This window comes from Miniopterus schreibersii (genome assembly GCF_964146895.1).
Source record: "Miniopterus schreibersii genome assembly, chromosome: 14".
NCBI classification, from domain to species: domain Eukaryota; kingdom Metazoa; phylum Chordata; class Mammalia; order Chiroptera; family Miniopteridae; genus Miniopterus; species Miniopterus schreibersii.
The window spans coordinates 21,881,574-21,907,832 of NC_138114.1; the positions used below are offsets into that span (position 1 = coordinate 21,881,574).

General features: G+C 36.7%; 1 protein-coding gene across 2 annotated transcripts in view; it reads left to right on the forward strand.

Moving 5' to 3' along the window:
* The window catches only part of CTNNA3 (catenin alpha 3), a 1,199,527-nt gene that overhangs the window by 755,059 nt on the left and 418,209 nt on the right, over positions 1 to 26,259 (forward strand). For both annotated transcript variants that reach the window (XM_081158218.1, XM_081158219.1), the window contains exon 10: positions 7,379 to 7,471. In XM_081158218.1, coding sequence (XP_081014344.1) covers positions 7,379 to 7,471 — 93 coding nt within the window. The remainder of the gene's footprint in view (positions 1 to 7,378; positions 7,472 to 26,259) is intronic.

The following is a 26,259-nucleotide window of genomic DNA, read 5'->3' on the forward strand; positions in this document are numbered from 1 at the left end:
TGCGCATCCGTGTGGTGTACGTGTGTTCATGTAGTAAGTTATATTGCCCCAAAATAGCCCATGAGAAATGTTTTTGGTAAAGTGGGACTCTTACAATAAATAGTACATACTGCAGACCTCAATTAAGCTATCGAACATATACTTCAGATGATTCCCTAGAAGCACCGCTCTAACAGCCAAACCTGTTTCAGTCTTGTGTGTGTGTGTGTGTGTGTGTGTGTTTTCATCTCATTTGTTTCTTTTGTGATGGGATATACTGACACAGCATACTAAGACCTGTTTCTCACAACAACATTGCATATGTCCACTTAGACAAATGAATATTTCCATCTTTAATGACTCATTGGAGAGGAATCAGTTCAGGTTCAAATTTGAATAGAGTTGGAGGGCAAGGGTAAGATATGAAAAAAGAGGAAATGTGGGGCTATATTATAATCTCTTAATAATAAGACTCACCACCTTGTACCTATTGTGGACAGACTAGACACAGATGCAGGCGCGCACACACACACACACACACACACTATGCATGGAATACATTTAGAATTTCAAACAGATTGAAGTTTTATTTGTTATTAAGGTCAGTTTTGTCTGGTCTGATTTTATCATTGGCAATAGGCTTTGATCAGTTGATATTTGTCATTATAACAAATAAACATGAGGCAAAACCAATGCCTGGATCTTCTGTTGTGAATTTTAAATGTGCAGCACATGAGACGATTATAAACTATTTTCTGTCTTGCAGTACTTAATTCTTAGATATCTGTATTTTCTGGAAACCTTATTTTTAAATGGTTCTAGATTCTCAGAATTTGCAGTATCATGATTAATGTGACACTCCTGATTGGTATTGAGTTTAAGCATAAGTATAGAAAGTTTTTTATTCTCTTCAAAATGAAAATCACTGTGTTTTGTGTTTTTTTGTTTTGTTTTGGTTAGAAACCGATTCATTATAACTCAAACTATAAATTTTTAAAAGTATGAAAAAGGAAAGTTGAAATTATTTGAAGTCTTCTCAAAGATAACCACAGTTGCCATTTTGGTGAACAACATTTTAAATATCACACTTTCATACACACACACACACGCGCACACACATTGCTTTAATAAATGAGATATGTTATGTATTCTTTTTTATTTGTCATTGGCATGTTTCCAAGTCAATATGTATAGAACCATTTCTTTAATCACTGGTTTTTAAGTTAGATAACTATATAGTGAAAAAAAGATACTTGCAAAAATTTCAGCCAATGTAGAAACATACAGTAAAAATAAGGTGCTTCTTTTCATGGCAATAGTAATCTAACTTCCTGTCCCACGTACAAACAACTCATGTTAACAGATGGGGTTTATCACTGTAGACTTTATACTTAGCATTTCTACATAACTGTGCATACACAATTTTATTTAAACAGGAGCACACTTTATATACATTCTGAAATATTTTTCACTTAAAATTATATATTTGAGATATTTTGACAGCAGAGAGTTTTTTCTTTTTTATTTACAGAGTCACAGTATTACATAATATACTTTATTCTCCATTGATATATATTTAGATTCCTTTTGTTTTAAAAAAATATGTTTTTATTGATTTTTAGAGAGAGGAGGGGAGAAGGAGGGAGAGAGAAACATTGATGAGAGAGAAACAGCATCGATCGGCCGCCTCCTGCACGCCCCCTACTGGGGATCAAGCCCTCAACCCAGGCATGTGCCCTGACTGGGACTCCAATCTGTGACCTCTTGTTTCCTGAGTTGAAGCTCAGCCACTGAGCCACACCAGCCAGGCTACATTCCTTTTTATTTTTACAAGTGAAGTTGTAGTGAACATCCCTGTGGCTCTGTTCACATATGCAAGCATCCTGGAGGACAGACTATATAAATTAAATTGCGCCAGTTTTGCAAATTTTAAGTTTTCACAGATGAGGCTACATTGCCCTCTGAAAGTTGGCCATTTACCTTCCACTTGCTTCTCCATACCCTCAGCAATCCTGGATAATATAAAACTTTTCAATTATTAAAATATGAATAGCAAAAAAATGTAACTTTTTTAGTTGAATTTCCTGCTTAATAGATCAAGAGGTAGATTGGAAATCTTTTCATATATTTATCAGTCATTGTATTTCATATGTGAAGCATCTGTTTAATAATATCAAACTTTTAAATTATATGAATAACAAAAAATGTAATTTTCTTAGTTGAATTTCCTGATTAATAGATCAAGAAGTAGATTGGGAATCTTTTCATATATTTATCAGTCATTGTATTTCATATGTGAAGTATATGTTTAAATATTTTGCCCCTTTTTAAAATGGCCTCTTTCTTATTGACAGTTAGAAGCTAATTGTACCATATGGATAATAATGTTTTTTTTGGGTTATTATATATAACAAATACTTTTGTCCATTTTTTTACATTTTGTCATTTTAGGTGTTCATTATTTTGAAATTTAAAAAAATTATGCAGTCATATATACGTGTCTTTTACATACATTGAATTCCCCTTACCTCCCACCAGGTGATATCCAATTGGGCCATCACCATTATTTTTCCCATTGCTCTGAAAAGCAAAATTTCTGTGTGTTTTAATTACTCATTATATTCTTCTTCATTTTTCTCTTTCTGTAAATCCTTTTTTGTTAGTCTTTCATATGAACATTAAAATTAACCTAAATTCAATTTAGATCTATTAAATTAATAAACAAGTTTAGCAAGAGTTGACATTGTATTTTACAATACTGAGCATTCCCATCCAAAAATATGATACTTCTTACCATTCATTCAGTTATCCTTTTATGTCATGTGAAATGTAATATGTGTACACATATGCATACAAAGATATGCATATGTAAAATATAGTTGTACCTATTTCTTAGTAAGTATAGATACTATGAAATGTATAACTTTAGTTGCTATTATGAAAGAGACATTGTATCACTGAAACTTCCCTTTGATGATAGCAGATGTATAGAAAAGTAATATATATTATTCATCCTGTATGAAGCTGTGTTACTTAGTACTCAGCATTTTAGATAATCATCTTGCATTCTCTAGGTGGACGATTTTAGCACCTGAGAATATAGCTCTTCTTTCTTTATAATACTTGTAGCTATCATTTATTTTTAGTTTAGGTTCATTTATATCAACTAGAGCCTTCAATGAATTATTAACCTCAGTGACAGTGGGGATACTTATCTTAATTTTAAGTTTTGAGCAGGACATTCACTTTAAGTTTCTGGACTTGCACCTGATTTAGTTAAGAGTGATTCCTTCTGTTGAGTCACTAAGGGTCTTGTTTGTTTAGCTTTGCTTTGCTTTAATAAGAATAGGCATATAACTATTATCAAATGCTTTTCTAAAATGTTTTGAAATATAGTAAAACAAGGAATTTCACTGTTTGATTTCTCAATCATAAGCCCTTGGTTTATTCCTGGAATGAGTTACATTGTCTCGCTGTATGATTCTTTTATTACATAGTTAGATTTAATTTGGTTAATATTTTATTTAGACATTTTATGTTTAAATTAACAACCAAATTGCCTGATAACTTCATCCCCTGTGTAATTCCTGTGTAATTTTGTTGTCAGATTACATAACAGCAAAATAAAATTATTGAAATGGGAGGGATCCTAGAAATCAAATAATCTGCTCCTCACCTTATAGATGGATAACCAAAGGCAGAGGCAAATATCACATTAGCAAAACTGTATCAGAGGCAGGATTGTGTGATTTAAGGTTCGTAAAGTTCGGGAGGCAGCTTGAGATGCAAAGTCCAAGAAAATATGAAATTCCTTGGTAATAATTTGCTTCCATGAAACATCCTGAGTACAGCGGTCTCTATGAGGTCCACTCACTTCTAGCTCCCTATTGTACTTAGAGACTCCAGTTTTATTCCCTGACTCTTTCACGTGTCCCCTTACATAGATTGTGTTTCTTGAGATTTGTTTTCATTGTCTTTGATTTCCCTGGCAGTTCCCAGCCCACTTAATAGACGCACGATCAATATTTGTTACTTGATAAAAATGTTTCCCTGCACCTTGCCATGCACTTTTATAGCACGATTCTATTAGTTCAATATTCTACAAAATTCATACTCCATAGTCATTTCTTGTTACTACAAATAGCTGCAGAGCAGCACTGTTTCACCAGGAGAAATGGAAGCGCTGGCTTGTTTAGCCAGAGGTCACCCGGACACCAGCACTGGGAGACCACAGACCCCCTGCTTTGGTTCTCAGACGCAGCCCCAGGCCTCTGAGCTGTGCTTTCCTGGAAACAAAGCAGGAGTTAGTTACATTACTTTCTGCAGGAGACACGAAAGCTCCTGGGTGTGCTGAAGGGAGTTACTGCACCTCTTTCCATCACCATACTTACCAGCATTTGGCAGCCAGCATGGGCCCTTTGAAGAGTTATTTTACCTGATTAAAAATTAATTCATTAAAAGCCAAATTGGGAGCTTTTCAGTGATTCCCAATTTGATATCTTAAGTGAAAGTAAAACTTGAAAGAAGCTTCACCCCAGACTTTGTTAAGTACGATGACCAGACAAGAGGAAAAGTGTGTTACTTCTCTTTGAAGTCCAGCTTTCCAAGCCTTTGTGGATTATTGCAAATGAATTTCAAAGGGAAATTGCATTCCGCTTTCTCGCCTGTCCTGAATTTCTGCTGCTGTCTCCTCCTTCTAAGTTCCAGTTTGCTTTCTCTCTTTGGGGCTGACAATCCTTAAGCATACTGATTTGTGCACTTATGCCTGTCTTCATTCACTGAAGAGCTGTTTGTTTGGCTGCCGTATACCAGGTACTAGGAACTGCGGGCCCGAGGACGAGCAAGCACAGATGAGGCCCCTGGTCTTCTGACCAGAGATGGTCACTAGTGAAATCATCTCCTCAGTGGATGTTTAGTTACAAACCGAGAACTGTGTTCTGAAGGAAAAACTTGACTTAGATAGAGAAGGGTCTCAGGGGTGGGTGGGGGTTTGCAGTGTTGGTGAAAGTTTTCCCAAGGAATTACGTTTGAGCTGAGATGGGACGGATATCAGTTAAGCAGATCTAAGTGGTATAAGGGTGGCAGTGAAGGAAGAGGAGGAGCATAGTCCAGGCTGGAGAAAACGGCATGTGCAAATGTCCTGTCGCAGAAGGAAGCGTGGCTATATGAAAGTAGCTTGATATATCTGAAGCAAAACAATAATAATAATAATTATGCGTGATGAGTTTGGACAAGACTATATAGGAATCTAATGAACAAAATAAACTAAGAAACAAAGTAGAGACAGACTCACAGAAGCAGAGAATAGACTGATAGCTGTCAGAGGGAGGCAGTTGGGGGCTGGGTGAGAAGAGTGAAGGGATTAAGCAAAGGAGAAAAAGACTCATGGACACTGACAACAATATGGTGATTTCCATAGGGAAGGGGGCATTGGGGGAGGTAGAAGAAGGTAAAGGGGGAATAAATGATGATAGAAGGAGACTTGAAACACACAATACAATATTCAGATGATGTATTGTAGAATTATACCTGAAACCTGTATAATTTTATTAACCGATGTCACCCCAGTAAATTCAATTTGAAAAAGGGGGAAAAAAACAGGTACAGAAATTAATGATAAAAATACATTTTAATTTACATTTAAAAAGTTAAGTCTGCTAATATAAACAGAAACTTTCTGCTTAAGATGATTTCCATGTCACTGAATTGGCTTACAATAAACATGGCGACCAAAAAATGTCCAGAACAAGATGTCCGTTTTTAAATAGGAAAAAAGAGAAAGATGATACATTAAAAATAAATAAATAACATAAATAAATAAAGTAAAAGAGTTCATATGGGGCGCATTTTTGTAATTTTTAAATTTACTGCTAACCAGCGTTTGTCTGATTTGATCAAAAGATTGAGCTAATAATTTTTTTTTTTTTACTTAAACAGCGCTCAAATTTATGGATAGATATTTTCTGCAAGTGCAGTGAAAATTATCATGGACATAGGAAAGCAATTAGACTGCTGAATTTCACTTTCTGTGAGTGAAACTTGGGGTGGGGAGAGGGGCACGGCAACTGCTGCCCTTTTCAAATAATTCACAAATGTGCTAATTATGTGTCAGATCTGAAAGTTGAGGCACTGTGACCTTCAAGCCAACAAAAGACCTTTTCAAGTAAGCCATTTCCATGTACATTAATAAAGTGAACACTGCCCTTCCACAGTTAAATAATGTATGGCTGTTATTTCATTATATGTAAATGGAAGCCAAGGAGTGGTTTCACTGTTGACATATTAAAAGAAATGCTATAAAAAAAAAAAAAAATCAAAGGCTATAAGTCCATTTTCAGAACATTTGGTGATATTCTTCAACTAGTGATCCAAAGGAATGTTTGTTGTTTGCTCCCACTTCCTGCGGCCAATGTGTGGTTTCTCCGCAGCTAAAAGTATTTCGGATTTGAGCAGTAAAAACTGCGATCTGTTCAAGGATATAATAATGACCAGAGACATTAGGTATGTTAGAAACTGGTTGTTAGGAAAGTGAACTCCTTGCAGTGATGGAGACAGTGATGAATTTTGTAGTTCGGGAAAACACTACCAAAAGGAACGTCGAATGAGCGAGGTTCGCAGGAAAGGGAAAGAATCCCGAGCGCTCTCTGTGGCTCTTTTATGGTATAAAGAAAGGACTGGCAAATACTGGACTTGGGTAATGGGCATAAAGATGGTTATTTGGAAGAGCATCCGCTTCCCTGGAAGAGTGTAAGTTTCACAGGCAATAATGTATAAAGGGATTTGAGTGTCAGTAAGGCTTGAATCAGATAGGCCGCTGGGATGTCAGACAGCGCCCATGGAGGCTGTAGTAGGAAATCAAGAACAGGAAGGAGAATTTAATTATCTCGTATTTGTCCAGCTTTGTAGTATATTGGATGCTGAATAAAACATGAATAAAGACACAGTCATTCTTAATGCAACTTAAGTAGGCATAAGAAACCTCTGGGAAATAATAAAACAATTACAAACTTAAAATAAACCACAATCATGTGAGATTCCAAGAACTTATTAGCATTCAATCAACAAATAAATTTCTTTCCAGTCACATAGGAAACCATAATAGTTAGCATCTTATTATGCATTAGATGTTGATACCAAGAGACTGTACAGGGTTTACCGGTTCATTCACCAGTCGTTCCTTTAGTTTTAAACCATTTGGTAGGGCTCTTTGTTGTTCTTTGTTTTAATAGATTCTCTGGATTCCTTCATAAAAGAAACACCACTGACATCTAGGAGGAGACTTGTTTTGTTACTGAGACTTTTCAATGTATGTGCACATGTGCTTACTTGTCTAGGAAAACAAGTGTTTCTGCATTTCTTTAATCTGAAATAATTCTCATTATTTTGGGTTGTATTTCAGGTGGCAAATCTTGCTTGTTCCATGTCAACAAATGAAGATGGGATTAAAATTGTCAAAATTGCAGCCAATCACTTGGAAACTTTGTGTCCACAGGTATGACTAAATTACTGTCTCTTTCACAAAACTAGCTGTTAAAAATTATATACGATGCTTCAGACTTTTGGAAAGACATTTAAATATTTATTTTAAACACAGAAAATAACTCATCCTAAGGTCAGGGTTTTTTCTCTACTAAGCACCTATTTCTTTACTTTGTACTTGATTCTTGTGACATTCCCTAAGGGCCCACATTAGAATATTGTGAGAGAAAGGTATAGTTGGAAATCAAAGTAGTGCTTTGTCCAACAGATTTTATTTCTTTGTAGTCAGTATTTGTTTTGAAACTACAAACAGGATGAAAGGAATGACATTTTTGCCCCTTTTACCAAATGAAGGCACTGGTTTGAAGAAAGCCAAGAAATGTTTTCCTGTCTGCGATGCAGGAGTTTTTGAAATCTGAAGAGCAACACATTTTTAGGGAATTGTTTCTGGATGACTAGTAACCCTGAAGCCATGAATCGAGATACACATAAGGGCAAAGTTTTACTCCTCTTGTCTTAGAATAAGCAAGAAATAACATGGATAATTACTTCCTAGTAAAGACTACACACGTTGTAAGGATGTGAAATACGACAGTGATTAGAGACTTCAAGTCTTTAGACATCTACCGAGATTCTCATTTTACTAAAAGGAGAGTGTGTGTTAAATTCTTGATTTGCCTTGCTGACAATTTAATCTCTAAGAATATTGAGGGAATAGTATGGGAGGTTGCTTCTTTGGATTTAATATTAACAAGGAAAACCTAGCTGGAGAAGTGGAATCTAGAGGATCTGGCACTGAGATCTTGCAACTGATGTCAGTTTTCCAGGAGATCCTGTAGGGAACAGAATATTGTACTGAGGTCTCTGAAGTGGTTGTCTCACTTACACTCCCCTCAGCGGTATGTGAGAGTTCTCATTTCTCCACGTTGTGCCTAACACTTGATGCTGTCATTTTTAAAATGTCTTTGAATCTGAAGAGTATTAAATGAATGTCATTGGGTTTAGTTTATAATTCTCTGATTAAAAAGAGAATATTTTAAAAAAATGTTTATTAACCATTTGGCTTTCTAATACCGTGAATAGGCAAAGGCCTCAATCCTTTGCCTATTTTTAGTTGTTTTGTGTGTGTTTTTATTGCATTGTTTGGCTTTGTTAAAAATATCTTCTGTTGATGATGGGTTTTCTTTTAACTGTAGAAATTCTTTCAACAAAATCTTATATAATTTCCATATTTTTAAAAAAGATTAAAACATTTAGATCTTTATTATATCTGAAAATTTTCTTTTTGTGTCTAACTCAAGGTAGGTACCTATTTAAATTTTTTTTTTTTTTACGGTGTTAATCGTTGGGCCATGACCATGTATTAAATAGCTGATTCTTTCCCAGTTAATGCTACCATTGTTACACACATTCACACACACACCTTATATATTTTTCATTGGTTTACATGTATTTGTATACATATAAGTTTATATACTATACACATATATAATACATGCACACATATACATGTTTTATATAATATGTTATACAGATATAATACATACATACCAAATGTGTGTAATATTTCACTAATATAGATGAATAGATAAATTGAAGTATGTTTCAATATGCACATTTCTGGGCTGTGTATTCTGTTCCACTGCTCTATTTCTTTATCCCTGCAACAGTATTGCAATGTCTTAATTATGGTTTTATACTAAATCTTATTATCTTTAGACAAATTGACTCACCTTGTTTTGTCCTTTAAATTATTGTTTTTCTTATTTTGCTTTCATATGACTTTTAGTATCAACTTGTCAAGTTTCATGAAAATACATGTTAGAATGTTTACTGAAATTCTGAAAATATTTTAAATTTTAGATTGTTTTAGATATTCAGTATCCTTTAAGATATTGAATCTTTTCATTAATAAACATGTTTATGTATCTCCATAACTGGATCTTTTTTTTAATGCCTTTCAGGGATTCCTTAGTGTTTTATAATTTATTACAATAAATTACATGGCTACATGCTGGGGGCTTCCAAAGTTTTCCCTCTAGGCTGATCTCTTCCCTAATGACCAGACTTAAATATCTAGTTTTCCCCTTGACACTTCCACTTTGGTACCTAGGGGACATCTCAAACTGGAAATAGCCAAAATGGAGCTCTGGTTGTCCCATCCCCACCTCATTCTGGTGCTGCTTCAGTCTTCCCAATTTTCTAGTTGCTCCTGGGGAAAACCTGGAGATTTCCTTTATTCATTCAGTAAATGTTTATTGAACATGCAGTGTTGGCAGGCACTGTTTATGCATCTGGGGAAAATTGCAAATAAAACAAACAACAAACAAATATTCTCGCCCTTATGAAGCTTATATTCTAATGATATCTAATGGCTGTTTTTCCTATCAAGTCCAGTCAAGTTCACCAGAAATATATATCTTGAATCTATATGCTTTTCTCTATCTTGACTGTCAGCATTGTAGCTTATGACACTATCGTCTCTATTTTGGGCAATAGCCTTTGCCACCATCATCCTCTATAGTGCCCATGTTTATACTCATATCTCTAATCTTCTTTCTATATAAAAGCCAAAGTAAAATTGTAAAGATGTTTATCATAGTAATTGCTTTCCTTTACAGTAAAATGGAAACATTTCCATGGCTGAATCAGACTCTTATGACCTCCCTACTGTCTAGCTTCCAGCCTCACCCCAAATTACTTTCCTTTTTAATCATTTGATCTCTGCCCATTGGCCTTTGTTTCCAGAACACAATAAAACTCCTTCCCACCTGAGGGAGTTTGCACTTGGCAGTTTCCCGGTGCTCACTTCCCATATGGCCGGGGAGACAGTTCCTATTAGGTTCAATTTGTGAGGACTCAGCTCAGATATCATCTTCTCAGAGATCAATCTCCTTAAATCAGTCCTGCAGCTCCCTCATGTTATGTCACCATATTTATTTCTGTAGGAGTCCCTACCACAACCTGGAATTACATTTTATGTTATCTTGTTACTTTTTATTGTATGTTTCACAGTCAAACATAACCTTCATGAAGGCAATAATTTAGTCATCTTTATTCACTAGTATATCCCCTGCACCTAACAGAAGTGCAGCATATATTGGATGTTCAACAAATTATTGTCCATATAAATGAATGAAAGGGATTTGAGAATAATACATCATTCCATTCATAGAGGGCAGCAAGGCTTTTGACAACATCTTTATGATACTTTTTCTAACATGGTGTATCTTCTTTTTGACAACATAAAAAAATACAGTATAATTTGTTTGAATTGTAACTAATGAAAAAAAAAATCCTTAAAATGGCTGATTAATGTATAGTCACTAGCCAAGGGTGAGGCCTCTCTTGGTGGGCTGCAGTGAGCTGCTCTTGGCCTAGCTCACTTCAGTGTTTTACTAGTGATTTGGATAAAATTGTGGAATAACATTGTTAAAATTTTTAGTTAAAAATAAGATGAAGGAAACATATTAGACAAAAGAATCCAGTCACAAGGAATTGGGCTGTTCTAGAATATAGACTAAATCTCAGTATCCAGATGAACTGTAATAAATATAATAATTAAACCATATATCCTGAGCACTCTAAAATAAATTGCAAAGATAGAGAATGGAAGAAATATGGCTTATCAGAAATTTACCCTCCAGGAAGCTTGCAGGTTTTAGTTGATAGTAAACTCAGTGTGAATCAATAGTATGGGATAGATGTCAGAAAAACTAATATGATTTAAATTTTTTTTCATCAAAGAATAAGTTCTAGAACTTATTTTCTATCTTCTCTATACTTAAAAATTATTTATACATTGTATAATTTTTATACAGTACATCTTGAATTTCATAATTAGTACGTCTGGAGTACATCCCAGTGTATGTGTGCGCGCTTGTGTGTATGTGCACGAGCCCATATGTGTGTAAGTTCCACTTTTGCAATATATATATTGAAATAAAGTATGCACATACATTTAGCTTTACTAATTCCACTTGCAGCAAGTTCTGATCCAGATATAGATATGCATATGCACAACAGTCTGCAAGCAAAGTTTTTATGCAGCTTTATCTGTAACGACAAAAGCTAAAGCCACCTAAATGCCTGTTGGTAGTAAGTTGGCTCAGTGTATGTTTTGGTATGGAAGGCACCCAAGATGAGTGAAAAAGGCCAGTTTCAGATGCATATGTATATTATGCCATATATTTTGCAGAAGAGGAGATAGAGCCATATGTTTGTGTAGATCATAGAAAAGTTTTCAAAAGGCCCTCATGAGAGTTTTAATAGTGGTTACTTCTCAGAAGTAAGACTGCAGCAAAGAGCAAGTCAGAGTACTTTTACATGTTGTTTTATTTCTTTTTAAATATGTCTGTATTGATTTCAGAGAGAGGAAGGGAGAGGGAGAGAGAGAGACAGAAACATCAATGATGAGAGAGTCATTGATCGGCTGCAGCCCACAACCCGGGCATGTGCCCTGACTGGAAATCGAACCCTGATCTCCTGGATCCTAGGTTGATGCTCAACCGCTGAGCCACACCCAGCTGGGCTGTTTTATTTCTTTTAGAACTCAATTTTACCAGAAACAGGCACTTTATTAATTTCTAAACAGAACCCAAGCAATTAAAAAATTCCTAGATTGATTCTGGAGTGAACAAAATTGAGAAAACGCAGGGCCAGGAGGAGCTAATCGGGTGGCATGTAATTCCTATTTGTTAAATGCGGTTGAGTTCACATAGGTTCCAGTGAACTGGATCCCTCTAGTTCTTACTGCACCTAGTGGATGGCACCTATAATGCTTTGCCCAGCCACAGATGTCGTACTTCAAAATAGAATTATCACTTGGAGCTTTGGGGCAGAAGATATCTGAAATAGCGATGTGACTTGAAGCGATGTCATGTGAAAAATTTATAAAAGCAACAGGGAATTTTTAGCCACGAAAAGGTAAGATTTGGAGAAATATAAACACTGTGAACAAACCTGTGAAGGGCTAGGATGTGAAAGTCTTTATTCGAATGGCCCTGGGGGACAGAACTACAACCTATGAGCAGAAGCTAGAAGGATACAAACTGATGCTTTAGAATCAGTTTTCTAACAGAAGGATCCTTGATGGAAGTGACTTTGTTGAGAAGGAAGGATTTGGAGTTTCTCAGTGCCACAGACATTTGAGAAAAATAGAATTCAAGGTTCTAGAATATGTTCATGATTTGAATTAATGTTTAAAAAATCACAAACTGAAATTTAATAAGGGCAAATGTAAATTCAGGGCCTTAGGTTAAATAAAACCTATTGCACAAGTGGATATGAAAGCCATTGCTTATCAGAAGCACCTGGGGCATCAGGACTGCAGAGGGACATTTGTGTTCTAGTCTGATGAATTCCAAACACTGGTCCATGAAAGCATTTTCATGGTCTGTTGTGAAATTAGGTCAGTGTCATTAGCTTTTTGTCATAAAATTTATTCAGCTTTTTATTAGAAAGCTATGTACTTTCTACTTGTTTGCTATTCACCTAAAACATTTGATTTAGGAAATAATAAAAGTAGATACCTGTGCACATTGTTATTTCTTTACTTGGTAAAATAAAAATTCCCATACCTATATCTCAGTCACTAGCCTTTTCCCTTTATCTCCTTCTTTCAAAAATATTTGTACCCTGAAAAATTCAGAAAATTAAAAGTACTGCTTTAGGGGGGACTCAACTATATGTCAGCAGAATGACATGGGACCACTTTACAGCTTTAAAATGATTATGATGCTTAGCTTGTGAAATAGGGGGAAATTCCCAGTGTACGTGGCAAGGAGATGACCGTGTCTAGAGCGCCAGGCTGGATTCAGGCCCTGCAGTTAAGGGCTAGGCAGGAGAAGAATTAGTTGTTTTAAGCCAAATAGGCTATGGGTTGTCAAAGATGTTAGAATAATTTTGATATTGGGGGTAGAGGTATTAGATGATCTTAAATGTCTTCCTATAAATAAGATTTTTAACTGATAAAACTCACGGTGGAATCTAGGATATTTCCCTCCAGTCAGTACACCTACACTCAGTTAGGCAGACTCTCTCACACAAGTGCTTAAATTTTTCAAAAGCATGTCAAGTTTTCTGTTCACTGTCACACTTAAATCAATATCTCGTACAGTTTTGTTATATCTTCTCCTGTTTATCTCTCTTATCAAATGTTGTCCAATGACCTGACAGAGCTAACACATCTTCCAGAGGCATCTAGTTTATTTTCGGTGATGTGATTGAGAATATATTTTAATAAATTGCTTATTGGGAATCTATACTTACTTTCTAAACAGGTTCTATATTGGGTGTGTTGAAAAGTAGGGAGGAAAGTCAAGGTTACCCCAGACATAGAAGTTATGAAATAGTAGAAAAACCCAACAAAGTACCTGGAGGAAGGTGTGCTCTTATATTCATATTTATTTATTTTTATTTTTTTTAAATATATCTTTATTGATTTCAGAGAGAGGAAAGGAGAGGGAGAGAGAGATAGAAACATCAATGATGAGAGAGTCATTGATCGAGCCCACAACCTGGGCATGTGCCCTGACTGGGAATTGAACCCCGATCGCCTGGATCCTAGGTCGACGCTCAACCGCTGAGCCACGCCCGGCTGGGCTATATTCATATTTAAACATGGAACAATATAACCTCCTTGAAGGTAGGGATTTTTGGTTCACTGCTGTATTCTAAGAATAACGCCTGACACACAGTAGGTATTCAGTACATGCAAGGTGGGGCAAAAGTAGGCTTACAGTTGTGAGTACGTGTAACACAGTTTATTCTTATATTCTTATTTATTATTTTCCACGGGAACAACTGTAAACCTACTCTCCCCACACCCTGTGTTTATGGAGCGAATGACCAGATCAGCATGAACTGGTTTCGCGTTGTAGACATTGGCAGGTGGATGCTAAAAGCCAGCTCTGTCCCCCATCGCCCTTTGTTCTTTGGGACGTGCAGAAACACCCGATTTCTAACCAAGTGATAAAAAGTCTCAGTATGACACTTTGTCAGCTTGAAGTACAAGTCTTGCGCAGTGACTGGCATTATCTCTCTCCGCACCGACAGGATTGTTTTGCTATAACAGCAGCTTCTTCTGATTAACTTATGATGTGTTACTGTATTTAGTCCACGCTTCAGTAGGGGCATTGGGCTATCTCCTTCAAATGGAAAAACATGCCCTGATTTGTATGGGGTTTTTGTTTGTGTGTTGTCGTGATCGAGCAGCTGTCATATCTGTGAATTGAAAGCATTTAATTTTCTAAGTATCACGCTCTAGGGAAGCAGATATGTTTTCTTTCATCTTCTTTAGACCATAATGATGGATGCTTTGTTTGCAACTAAACAATATAGGACTCCAATAATCAACTTGAAATAATCATATCCTTTCAGAATCTCCAGGTGTACCTGTGAGAGTTGTGACAGGCTTTTTACAATTATACTTAGTTTATACTCTAAGGTTTTGGAAAACCAGGAGTCATGTAAGACAATAACAAAGCTAAAATGAGGCGCCCCCCACCTTTTTAACAACAGCTGATTATGATTGGCTGGTTGATCCTTGAGCCTGTCTAGGGTGATTTAGGACCAGAGGCCTGGGCTCAGTCTCTTTCCTGCGGTGCCGTGATGTCTATGAGGGGAGACAGTACTTGAGTGCAGCTGTGAACACGGTTGCTTTCCGAGCCTGGAAATTAAACCCTGTGTTATTCTACTGTCGTGATTATATTTTCTTTCCCAATTTCACAGTCAGCCCCTCCCTTCCACTCACTCCAAGGATCATTTCATTCAACAAATAGTGGCTGAGCACCTCCTAGGAGCACCCATGAAGCTAGGATGAGCCAAGGGCAGGACATAAGGATTCCAGGGGCACCTGGGGGAGCACTTCAGAGGACTGAGGTGTGGGTTTCACTAGGAGGGCTTTTAGCTAAGAAAATCCGATGGAGTGTCCTGGAAAAAGAAACAGAAGTGGTAGAAAAAAAGCCGTAGCCATTAAGTATTAGTAGGGATATGGGGGCCAAAAATTAGGTGATGGCTTAAAAGTAAGCAGACAGAACTAAATGTGATTTAACATGCGGGCTGAGGCAAGAATTACAAAACTGACTACAAACCAGAGCGTTTATGCTGAGCCCTCATTTAGTCTCACAGCGTGTACCATAATATTAAGCATGTTAGCTTTAAGAATCTGTGACAGCCTTGACAACGTTCTAGTCACGGGAGAAAACAAGGATGGAGCTTTGCTTACATACATTAAGCTCCCAACGAGAAGGGAAAATGTATTATCCAGGTAGAAACGAAGTGGTGTTAGACAGTAATAGGTTGAAATGCCAAGGGAGTTAGAAAGAGATTCATGTCAGGAAATTCAGGGAGGGCTCTCAGAAAAGTGACATTTTCTATTGGCCTTAAAGGATATGCAAGATTTGAGCATTTGGGAAAATACGAAAAGGGCATTCTCGGCAGAAGATATGGGAAAGTATATAACAGAAATGGAAACAAGTGAGTAATTGAATTTGCCTAAACCACAGTGATTTTTAACATGAGAGCTCCCGGCACTTTGGGTAGAACAAGTCATTGTTGAGTGGGAGAGTCAGAATGGTGGGGTTCTACATGCCAGAAAACCCAGAATCTAGGGCACTATGTGCACAACCACCGCCTCCCCCAGCCCGGTCGTTGTGATAAGCAAAAATGCCTCCACACATTTCCAGTGCCTCCTAGGAATTCTGCCCCGTTGGAGAAGTGGCCGGGCATGCTGTGGAAAAGGGAGAGGTCGGATACGGGGTTGAAACGCAGGTTGCAGCCCTTACTGCCAAGTAAAGCAATTGAGATTTGGAATTTAGTCGGGGATGGCAAGTCACTATGACGAGCTGTGCTTCTGGGGAATTACTCTGGAGACTGTATGTCAACTGAATGGAAAAAGGGACAGGCAGGACCAGTGAAGAGATTATTTAATATTATCTGAGAATTCAGAATTTAAATAAGGGACATAGGAATAAAAATTTATAGATGGAACACATTATAAATGGACTATATAAACTGACCAGAAATTGAAAACAAATTAGATGATGGGAATGGTGGAGGGAAAGGAGAGTATATATGAGGGTGTTAGCCTGGCACCTGGGAGGAGAGTGATTCTCTTAGGAGAAATTAGAAATACAATCAAAGAGGGGTCACTTTAACACAGAAATTAATTTATTTAAAGTACTCTCAACAGAGGTTGAGATTCTAGCCAACAACACATATAAGGACTTGAGATACCACAGCTAGATATAGTAACCATTCATGGCGAGGCAATGGTTAGAACTGTACATGAAGAACAAGATTGCCAGAGTGTGAGAAAATTAAAGGATCAAAGGCAGAACCTTTAAAAAGCACATCTAGGAGAAAAGAGAACACTAACCATCAGAGTAAGAGGAAACCAGGGAAGTGTGGCTTGGTGGAAACCTTGCAAGTGGAGCACATTCAGAAACTGTAAGATCATTGTTTCCATAAGAGAAAATGAACCAGACTGAGGAATTTATGAGTCAAAATGTTGTTTCTAGTAAGAAGAAAGGTATCATTATGGCATTGCATAGTTTATTATTATTTTTTAAAATTTATATATATATATATCTTTAGGGAGAGGAAGGGAGAGAGAGAGATAGAAACATCAATGATGAGAGTCACTGATTGGCCTCCTCCTGCACGGTCCCTGGTGGGGATCAAACCCGCAACCCGGGCATGTGCCCTGACCAGGAATCGAACTGCGATCTCTCGGATCCTAGGTCAATGCTCAACCGCTGAGCAACGCCGGCCAGACACATAGTTTATATTTTTAGAAGTAAGTTTAATACCTGTTTTAGAAATAAAATTATTGTACTTATACCACAAAATTTCACTCTTTGCCTAATAGAAAGCAGCATGAGTCTAATACCTAACAAAATAAACATACTTTTTTTCTTTTTTCAATCCCTGTCCTTTGAAACCTCTGTTAAAGCCTTAAATCTGATTCTGAACATGCACACTCCTTCTGTGCAGGGTACTTGGTATTGTGGGGCTGCAGAAAAAATAACTCTCACCTTCTAAGTTCTAGTTGGACCAGTAATCAAATTGAACAGAGACAAATTGACAGGAGAAAATGTCCAAAGCTTATTTTAAAGATGTACATGGGCAGGGCAGGGGGTCCATAAGATGTGAGACTCAAGGCAGTAAAGGGCAGTTGACGTTTACATGCCGTTCTGGAGCTAAGGGGAAGAGAGGGTGTGGGGGACTGGGTGGTGGTGGTAGTTGTGGTTCGGCATTTTAAAGGGCAGGAAGGCAATTCACTCAGTGATAGAAAAGCAAAAGTGTAGAAAATAAATGTTTGCTGAGCTATCTTTAACAATGGGACACAGAGGTGACTTTGAACACGTGGGTCTTGCTAGGTTCCTTTCTATCACACACTAGTTTATATTTAATTGTAGATATCTGTGATGATACCTCCTTTCCTGGAGCAGGTTATCTAAATTCCATTAGATAATCAGCAGGGAGGTCAAAGCTTTTTCTGAGTCTTTATTTCTTAAAAGCAGCTTAAAATCAATATCCCAGAAGGCATATTTTGGGGTGGAGAAACTGCTCCCCTTCAGTAACAAACTCCATTGAGGAAGAGATGGTCATCCCTCATGCAGCTATGATGTGGCAAGTGCTTTACCCAGGTTATCGTATTTAATTTTTATAACTCTTATGACATGAGAATTATTGGTCTAATTTTACATATAAGAAGAAATTCAGAAGTGTTAAGTGAGTTGCTCAAAGTTAAGGAACAAAAAAATAAATCCTACAGGATTTGGATACTAACATTCTTCCCGGGTTTGAAGGAATTATTTCAACTGACAGAGTTTTATCTATTCATATTAGTATAATTCTTCAAAGAACATAGACTTTTTTTCTATTTCTCCTTGCTGTGAAACAGTGATTTAAAAAAAACCCCACATCTCCCAGAAAGCTTTCTTTTCAACACTGAGCCTCTAGTGCTTTTTGACTCTCATGTATATAGGACTTGCTATTTCAGAGTTCCAGGTCTTTGGTCCTTCACAACAGATAACAATACTGTTTGACATTTATGTATAACTTTATTATTTAAACAGGCTTTGTAATTTCTTTAAGCTAACACACTCAGTAAGGTTCGATCCCAGAGAGGTCGAGTGGGCCCTGTAAGATTATACAGCAAACTGAGGGAAGAGTTTGGAATATAATTCTTGACCTCCAAAATCACTCAGTTAACATCTTTGTCTCCTTAATGGGATGGGCCAAAAATTATGGATCAATGTATTAATCATGTCTTGTTGGTATAATATTTTCAAATTCTTAATAGTCAAAACTTTTGGTTAGAAACAGAGGGGCCATTTCTGTGGGCAGATAGCTGGGTATAAAAGTGCATATTTAAGATAAAAGAGCAAGATTTGGCCCCTTAGAACCCATATGTGGATGATTCTACAAAGAATAACTTGAGTTTAACATTCTAAATTGTTTCAAGCTCTGTGTTCATATTATCTTGAAAAATAATTTTATATTAACACTGAATCTTTTATCAGATAATAAAATTATGTAACTATGCAGTTAAGAAAATAAAAACACCTATAGCCAGTTTTTAGAGCCTTTTGTAGTAGAATATTTGATTTCTACTAAAAGTCCTCATTTTTTCTCCCCTGCTCAACCCCCCTTATCATTTGCTATAAATAATATTGTGTTTACCGAGCAGTATCATTGTATAGATAAAGATATTTTGTGGATAATATAATAGTGAAGTAAACCATTTTAAGGAAAGAGCCTTTCGCCTCCACATAGGCCTCGTACCAGCCTGAGGGTAGGAACCCTCACATAGGATAGAAGACTAATGTGAGGCAGCCTAAGGGAAATTAGTCAGAAACCTGAGGGAATATCACAGCTCATGAGCGCAAAACTGCCTGTCAGCATTCCAGGAAGAATTCATTGTAGTGCTCTTAAGCAAATACTTACATCTATGACCTGAGAAAAAAGCGCCTATTAGCCAAGCTTTGCCGATAAGTTAATAGAGAGATGAAAGCCATCTTCCTTTTGAAACCCTTGTTTCTCTGTGCTTCTTACACTGTCAACTGCCAATAAATAATAATTATGATTTCTATTTCTGCCAGATGTTTCCTATAAATCGTGAAATGCAAAAACAAAGATTTGAAAGCCATTCTGAACTATAGTATGGATGAGGTCATTTGTTGTAGCACTTTGTAGCCTTTCTCAAAAACGAGTTTTCATAAACAAATAATTACGAGAAAGATCTCATTGGGAGTCATGGAGTTTCTAACTTACATTGTTTGTCACTGAATAATGTTTTTGAGAATCATACCATTTAACGTGGAAGATTCATCTGTTCATTTTACAAATGTGTATTGGGCACTTGCTTGTTTTCTAGGGGCTGAGGGTAATGTACAAAAGACAATAGTCCAAGTGCCTATCCTTTTGGAGCTTACATTCTGTATGAGAGGTAGAGATAATAGATATGGAAATACATAAAAAATATAATTTCGAATACAACTAAGCTCTTGTATATGCCAGACCTGTTCTAAATACTTTTATATACAGTATATGTAAACTCATTTAATTCTCATAATAAATCTAAGTGGCAGATACTATTATTTAAGCATTTTCAAAGATGAGGAAACTGAAGTCCAAACAATTCATGTAACTTGCCAAATCAGAGAAAGATGAAGCTGGGGAGCTGGGATTGCAACCTGGGCAGTCTGGTTTTCTAACCTTCCATACTGCATGCTTCACAATAAGGAAAATCAGATAGATTATGAAACTGAAAAAGATTATGAGCAAAACATATCTCAAGGTGAAAGTGACATTTGAGTTGATAGTTTAATAGCAAAATGCCAGGTAAAATTCTGGAGAGAGAGCTTTCCAGGCTTAAGAAACAAGTGCAAAAGCCTCCAGATGGGAATGAACTGGACCTGAGTGAAGATGTGTAGGCCTGTAGGAGTACGGGGAAGTGGAGGGCAGGAAACAGATCTTGTGGGACAATGAGAGTGATGGCCTGCTGAATCAGAAACCCTGGATGATGCAGCTCAGCTATGATTCAGCAGATCTGCAAGGAGGTTCTGACACATGCTACAGATTCACCTGGGACAGTGGTGTGCGAGAGTGACCTAGTGCAGGGTCTGGGGAAATAATTGTGTGTGTCTCTTACCAAGTCGGTTTTGCCGGTGGCTTACAAATGGCCATGATGAAGAAATATATCTCAGAAAAATCAGAAATCCTTAAATGCTACAAATCAAGGTTCTTTATTACCACTTATTTCTTTATTACCACTACTGGTAATTTCAGTGGTCTGGGTGGAACCTGTGAATTTGCTTTTTGAACAAGTTCTCAGGTGATGCTGATGCTACTGGTCCTGGGACCACACTTTGAGAATTATCAGACCTAAATTTGTTTCATTCTGTCATATTTCCCAAATGTTCTTCCCTTCCCCTTTATACATTTCTTAATCACATGATCCTCAACATTCTCCTTCTGTTTATTTTCATCTTCATCCTGCTATGTAGTGAATTCAAACGTCATGATTTCCGCTTCATTTTTATTAGCATTATTTAATCTAGAGCATCGTTACTTCTGGAGCCCATTATTACCATAGCTGTCTTCATGGCTGTCTTCTCTTATGTATCTGTCTAACAGAGTTACCCGGTACAGACTCTTTGGTGTTTCCCTCTTCTCCCACCTCAGACATAAGGTTTCCAATGGTTGCTGTTGCTTCTTGCATAAATTCTAATCTCCTTTCCATGCTTAGAACCCAAGCACTAATTACTAGGTATTTTCCACCTCACGTCAACATCTACCCATCCCTTCATCTCTCAAATCCACCTACTCTATTTCTGTGTCTAGGCTTTTGCTCATAATCCGAGGAAGACCTGACCTGCACTTATTTCATTCTGTCCTTCCTGACCCTCCGTATACATGGCATCTGTCCTAAGCGTTCCGATTCAAGGACAATCTTTACCAACCTATATTTGATAAGGTCCCTAATTATATCTTTATGGCCCAAGACAGAAAAATGGAGGCTGCATGTTAGTATAATTAGAGAAAAATGCAGCAGGTTAATACAGAGTGTTTCAGAAAAGAGATCAATTTTATCCTGAAGGAAGTTCTATACTTAATGTCCTTTTCAGATTTTTATTTTGAAGAAAGGAAAACATTTAACATTTATTGATCATGTATCTTCTGAGCCTTGTGATAGGCGTTCTCCTTACATGCTCCCATTTGTATTCTCACAGCAGCTCCGTGAAGAGGTATTATTGTATGGGTCCCTTGAAAACCCGGGAATGTAATTCATCAAATCTGTGGTTAACGTACGTCTGGGGGAGAAAAGCTAATGTTATGGATGGTTGCGTCATGCGTCGCCCTGTCTGGCCAAGCAAAAGAATGAGGCAAAAATCAATAAGGCATATTTAACAGCAATAACTATAAAATTTACATGAAAATTAAATGCATCCTTCATATTATGAATTCTTGCAGAATTTGCTTGACTGAAGTTCATGGGAGAAATCAGATAAAACTCCCTCAGGCTCAGTATGAGCTGATAGGGTGATATAGGTGCTAATAAAATTAGCATACTTTTATATCACAGTTATAGGAATAGGGCACTCAGATTGAGGACAATAATTTTTCCTGTGTAGTCTCAATAGCCAATGATCATTAGGAGTATTATGTTATTTTGGGGTATTACATTTAAGAGGATTATGACAAATTACAGAGTATAAAATGATGACTACCAGGATAGTACCTTTGTCATAGGGGACAGGGTAAAGAAAGAGTCCTGAGTGGCAATATTATTTGCATTGAAATTCTGCCACATGGAAGGGCTGGAGCAGCTGAGAGCTGAAGATAGGCAGATGGGTGGAATTTAAAGAGGGGTGGGTTCCAGCTCAGTGTGTTGAGAAACTTTCCGGGATTCAGAGAAGCTCAGCTGTGGAATGGGTAACATCGAGAAACAGGAGACATCTCATGGTTGAATGTGATCAAGCAAAGCATTTTCCATCTTTAAACATTCTGGGATTTTATAATCGCTTTCGTTTGCCTTCAGGCTACTCTTATTCAAAATGATCTTCTCCCCGTCTGATACGTAATTGCACTGATGGACCGCATTTAATAATTAAAGCACTTAATTACTTTTCCTTCCAGGTGCATTGATATTATCCTCCAACATCCCTCCTCTCACAGTCCCTGCTAGGGGCTAAATAACAACATTATGTTATATCTCACACAGTATTGTTCTGAACACATAGCTGGGATTCAATAAACACTTGTTGACTGATCAGTAATTTTCCAACCTGCTGAGGCAGCTGTCTTTTGCAAGGGCAATTATAAACATTTCTAGGAGCCCACTCAAGTTCTTAAAATGATAGAGATGATATTCTAGTCTCTCCTGCTTGAGCAGCAATCGTACTGCAGAAACCACTGTCAGCAAAATAGGACAAAACTGCTATTTTGCTTTTCCTAATAAGAGAAGACAGGAAAATAATTCTCATTTAAAATCTCGCCCATTCAGTTATAAACCGCATGAAATTGTATTCTGCATACAGAACTAAGTCCCTGTGTTTTTAGCTTTCACAAACAACTTAAATGCTTCAAGTATATTAGCAACACCATCTCTGCACACACATAAGCCACTTTTTCTACCTTTCTCTATTAATCAAATGCATCATCTATCAATGGTATATTTTATGGCTTTTATAATTACTATTCCTTACTACTGTTTTTTCTCCCTCTATAGAAGTGTGACAAACTATATTTAATTTTGACGTGATTCCATATGTTACATGACTATGTTAAAAAAGAAATGCAGTTGTAATTTTAAAAAATGAAATTAGTCTCACGGAATCAAATATAAGGCTGGCTTCCTGATTCATTTTTCTTATTTTTCTTACTTATATACATTTTCCTCATTCACTGTTTTTCCCCCCCTCTATTTTAACAGAATGACAATCAGTAGGTTTGTATCTGAATGGGCATATATGGCTTTAGGTGTATGCCTTAATAAGTGGTAGAATTATCTAGATTTCATTTTTTCTCAAAATGAAATACACAATATGTCTTTTGCTGATATCCAGCCGTCCTGTATGGCTGATTTTATATTTCACATATGCCAAAAGTAGAAACAGCAGTGGGCTTCTAGTCTGGAAATGGGCACTCTAGTCTTCTACACTAATTAACTATGTGACTTTGGGCAAATCATTAGAATATTAAATTGTCAGGCTCTCTAATGCTTTCCTTGTAAATTAATAGATTTTTGAACTAGAATTCTAAGACTTCTACTAGATCCAAAAATCTACAATTTCAGGAAGTCTTTAACTTGGTGAAATTTTGTACCAGTAAAACATATTTTAAACACATAACAAATATTTTGTCTTATAATTTGACTGATCAAAACAATATCTTTGAATTATGAGTTCACAACCTTCAATATTACTTAAAGGTTTTATACTACTAAGTATTTTTCCTTAAGTATTTTTCCTTTCAATATCATTTCTGTATAACTTAAGAAGAAATGAATTCATTTTCTCCTACTTTATTGTAAAAAAATGCACAGGGAAACGTTTATTATTGAAATCACAAAAAGCAATTTATGTGACATAGCGCATAGCAATTTGTGTGACTAAGCCCACTTGTTTTATTCCCATTGAAATATGTGGGATGGTCCTTTTTTAATCTGATGAACACTCATTTTTTTCCTTAAATGTCCTCATCTAAGGGCAAAAGCAATGGAAACAAATAATGAGTCAAAGCATGTTAAGCCATCTGTTTTAGAATAAATTAAATGACTGCCTTTGTTTTGGTTAATATTAGCACATCTCAACTTGTATGCTATTTCTCAATCAAAAGTACATACCCCACTATCAAAAATAGGAAAAAAGGAATCTCTCTTTTATCACTGACTGATTAAACCCACACATACATGCTCGTTCCCTACCCTGAGGGAGGGGAAGTCTTTGCTGATGTGTAGAGCAGCAAGGGTGTTTATTGTAAAACAGAAAATGTCCATGTTGAAAGTATTGTCACTTTTCTCCCCCACACCTCCCACCCCTCTGCTCAGGTCCATGGGGAGATCATGCCTATCCACTCAAACCAACAACCCCCTGTTGGGTGTGTGTTGTAAACTGTCACAATCCAAGTAAAATAGAATTGTATTAGGTACCTGGGGGAAGTCCGTCCCTCCCCTCTTCTCCCGCCTCTTCGTTGCCTTCTCCCTCTCTGCCTCTGGATGTGATGTGCCTGAGGGCATTTGGTAGGCCTAAGAGCTACTGGCAGCCTTCATGTAACCACAAAGGAAACCAACTTGAGGACAAAGTGAAATTCAGAAAGCACAGTGAAAATCGGAAAAAGAAAAGGCACACATTTTCAATGACATTGTTGACTTGCCAGGTCAGTCCTTATGTGAACACCACTCACAGCTAGAATTTTTTCAGTTACATGAGCTAACACATTTATTTAGTGCTAACCTATTTGAATTAAATTTCTACTTGCAACCAAAAGCAACATAACTTGCTTCACACAAAAGTAATTTTCATTTCAACTGCCTTGTCATCCCAAGCTCTATAACTAGGTACTTTTTTTTTTTTTTACTTTTTTTTTTTTAAAAAAACTTTGTGCATTTTAAGCAATGTTTTGCCTTGTCCATTCTTGAAAACAAACTCACACATTGTGCCTTGTATTACTCAAGATTCATAGCCATAGTGTTTGATGCTCAAGGTCTCTTTCCTCTCTTTTTCCATCCAAATATGCTAGTGCTCTTTCCCTTCTTATATGACTCTGCTTTTTGGATTATGAATGGACTAATGGGTTAATAAGATAAATGAAATAAGGCTAATATGCTAACTAGTTAATATTCAAACCCATATACCAATTTCAATCTGTCTCCAAATAATGTAATTAAGAAGGGTGCCAGATTGCAAGGGATTTGAGAATTGTATTAGTAAGAGGTATCTGGCCTGTATGTTTAGCTACTTGGCTTAAATGAAGAGTTTCTCTTTATGTCATTCATTCATCCTGCAACGATTTGTTGCAACCATCCCATGTAAAGTGATTTGTTTAGGAATGATGCCATCAAGTCAAGGTCTCTGCCCTCAAGAAGGCTATGGCTTGTTAGAGAAGACTGACAACAAACTGACATAGAATATAGTATTAAAACCCAGGGGACAATGGGCAGAAGAGCAGAGGAAAAGCATGACCCAGACAAAAAAGTTGGGAAGGCATATTGAAAAAGTAGATTATAAACTTTATAAGAATAAAGATCACATCTTATTCAATCTTTTATCCCTTGTATTTAATTGGGACTCTTCACTTGGCTCTCAACAAATGTTTGTTGAATGAAAGAATTAAAATGAAAGGAAAAATTAATTCACATATTAAAAACAATTACTGGGATCCAGGTGCCCCCCAAAATTATAAAAAAACATGACTTTGTGGTTTTTTTCTCCTTCTTTATTTAAAAATTTTCCTTAATGGTAGATTAGGATAAAGTGTAAAATCTGCTAATGTTTACTGATCAGTTATTGTCAGAATCTGTAGTGGCATCTTCATTGATAGTCAAGGGATTGTAGGATAGAAACTGAAATAATTCATTAAAATCACTCCACTAGAATAGTTCCACTACCAGGAAAGATAGAGTGTACATACTTTTTCCTCTTCTTTTCATTGTCTGCAACTTAACACTCTGGACATTATATGTAAAGCAAATATAAGAATACTCTGAAAGGTAGAGAGAAAAAAGGCAGACTGGCTAGGGACCTTGAGTCCAAAGGAACCACATGGTGGTAAGATCCCTAGGTTTCC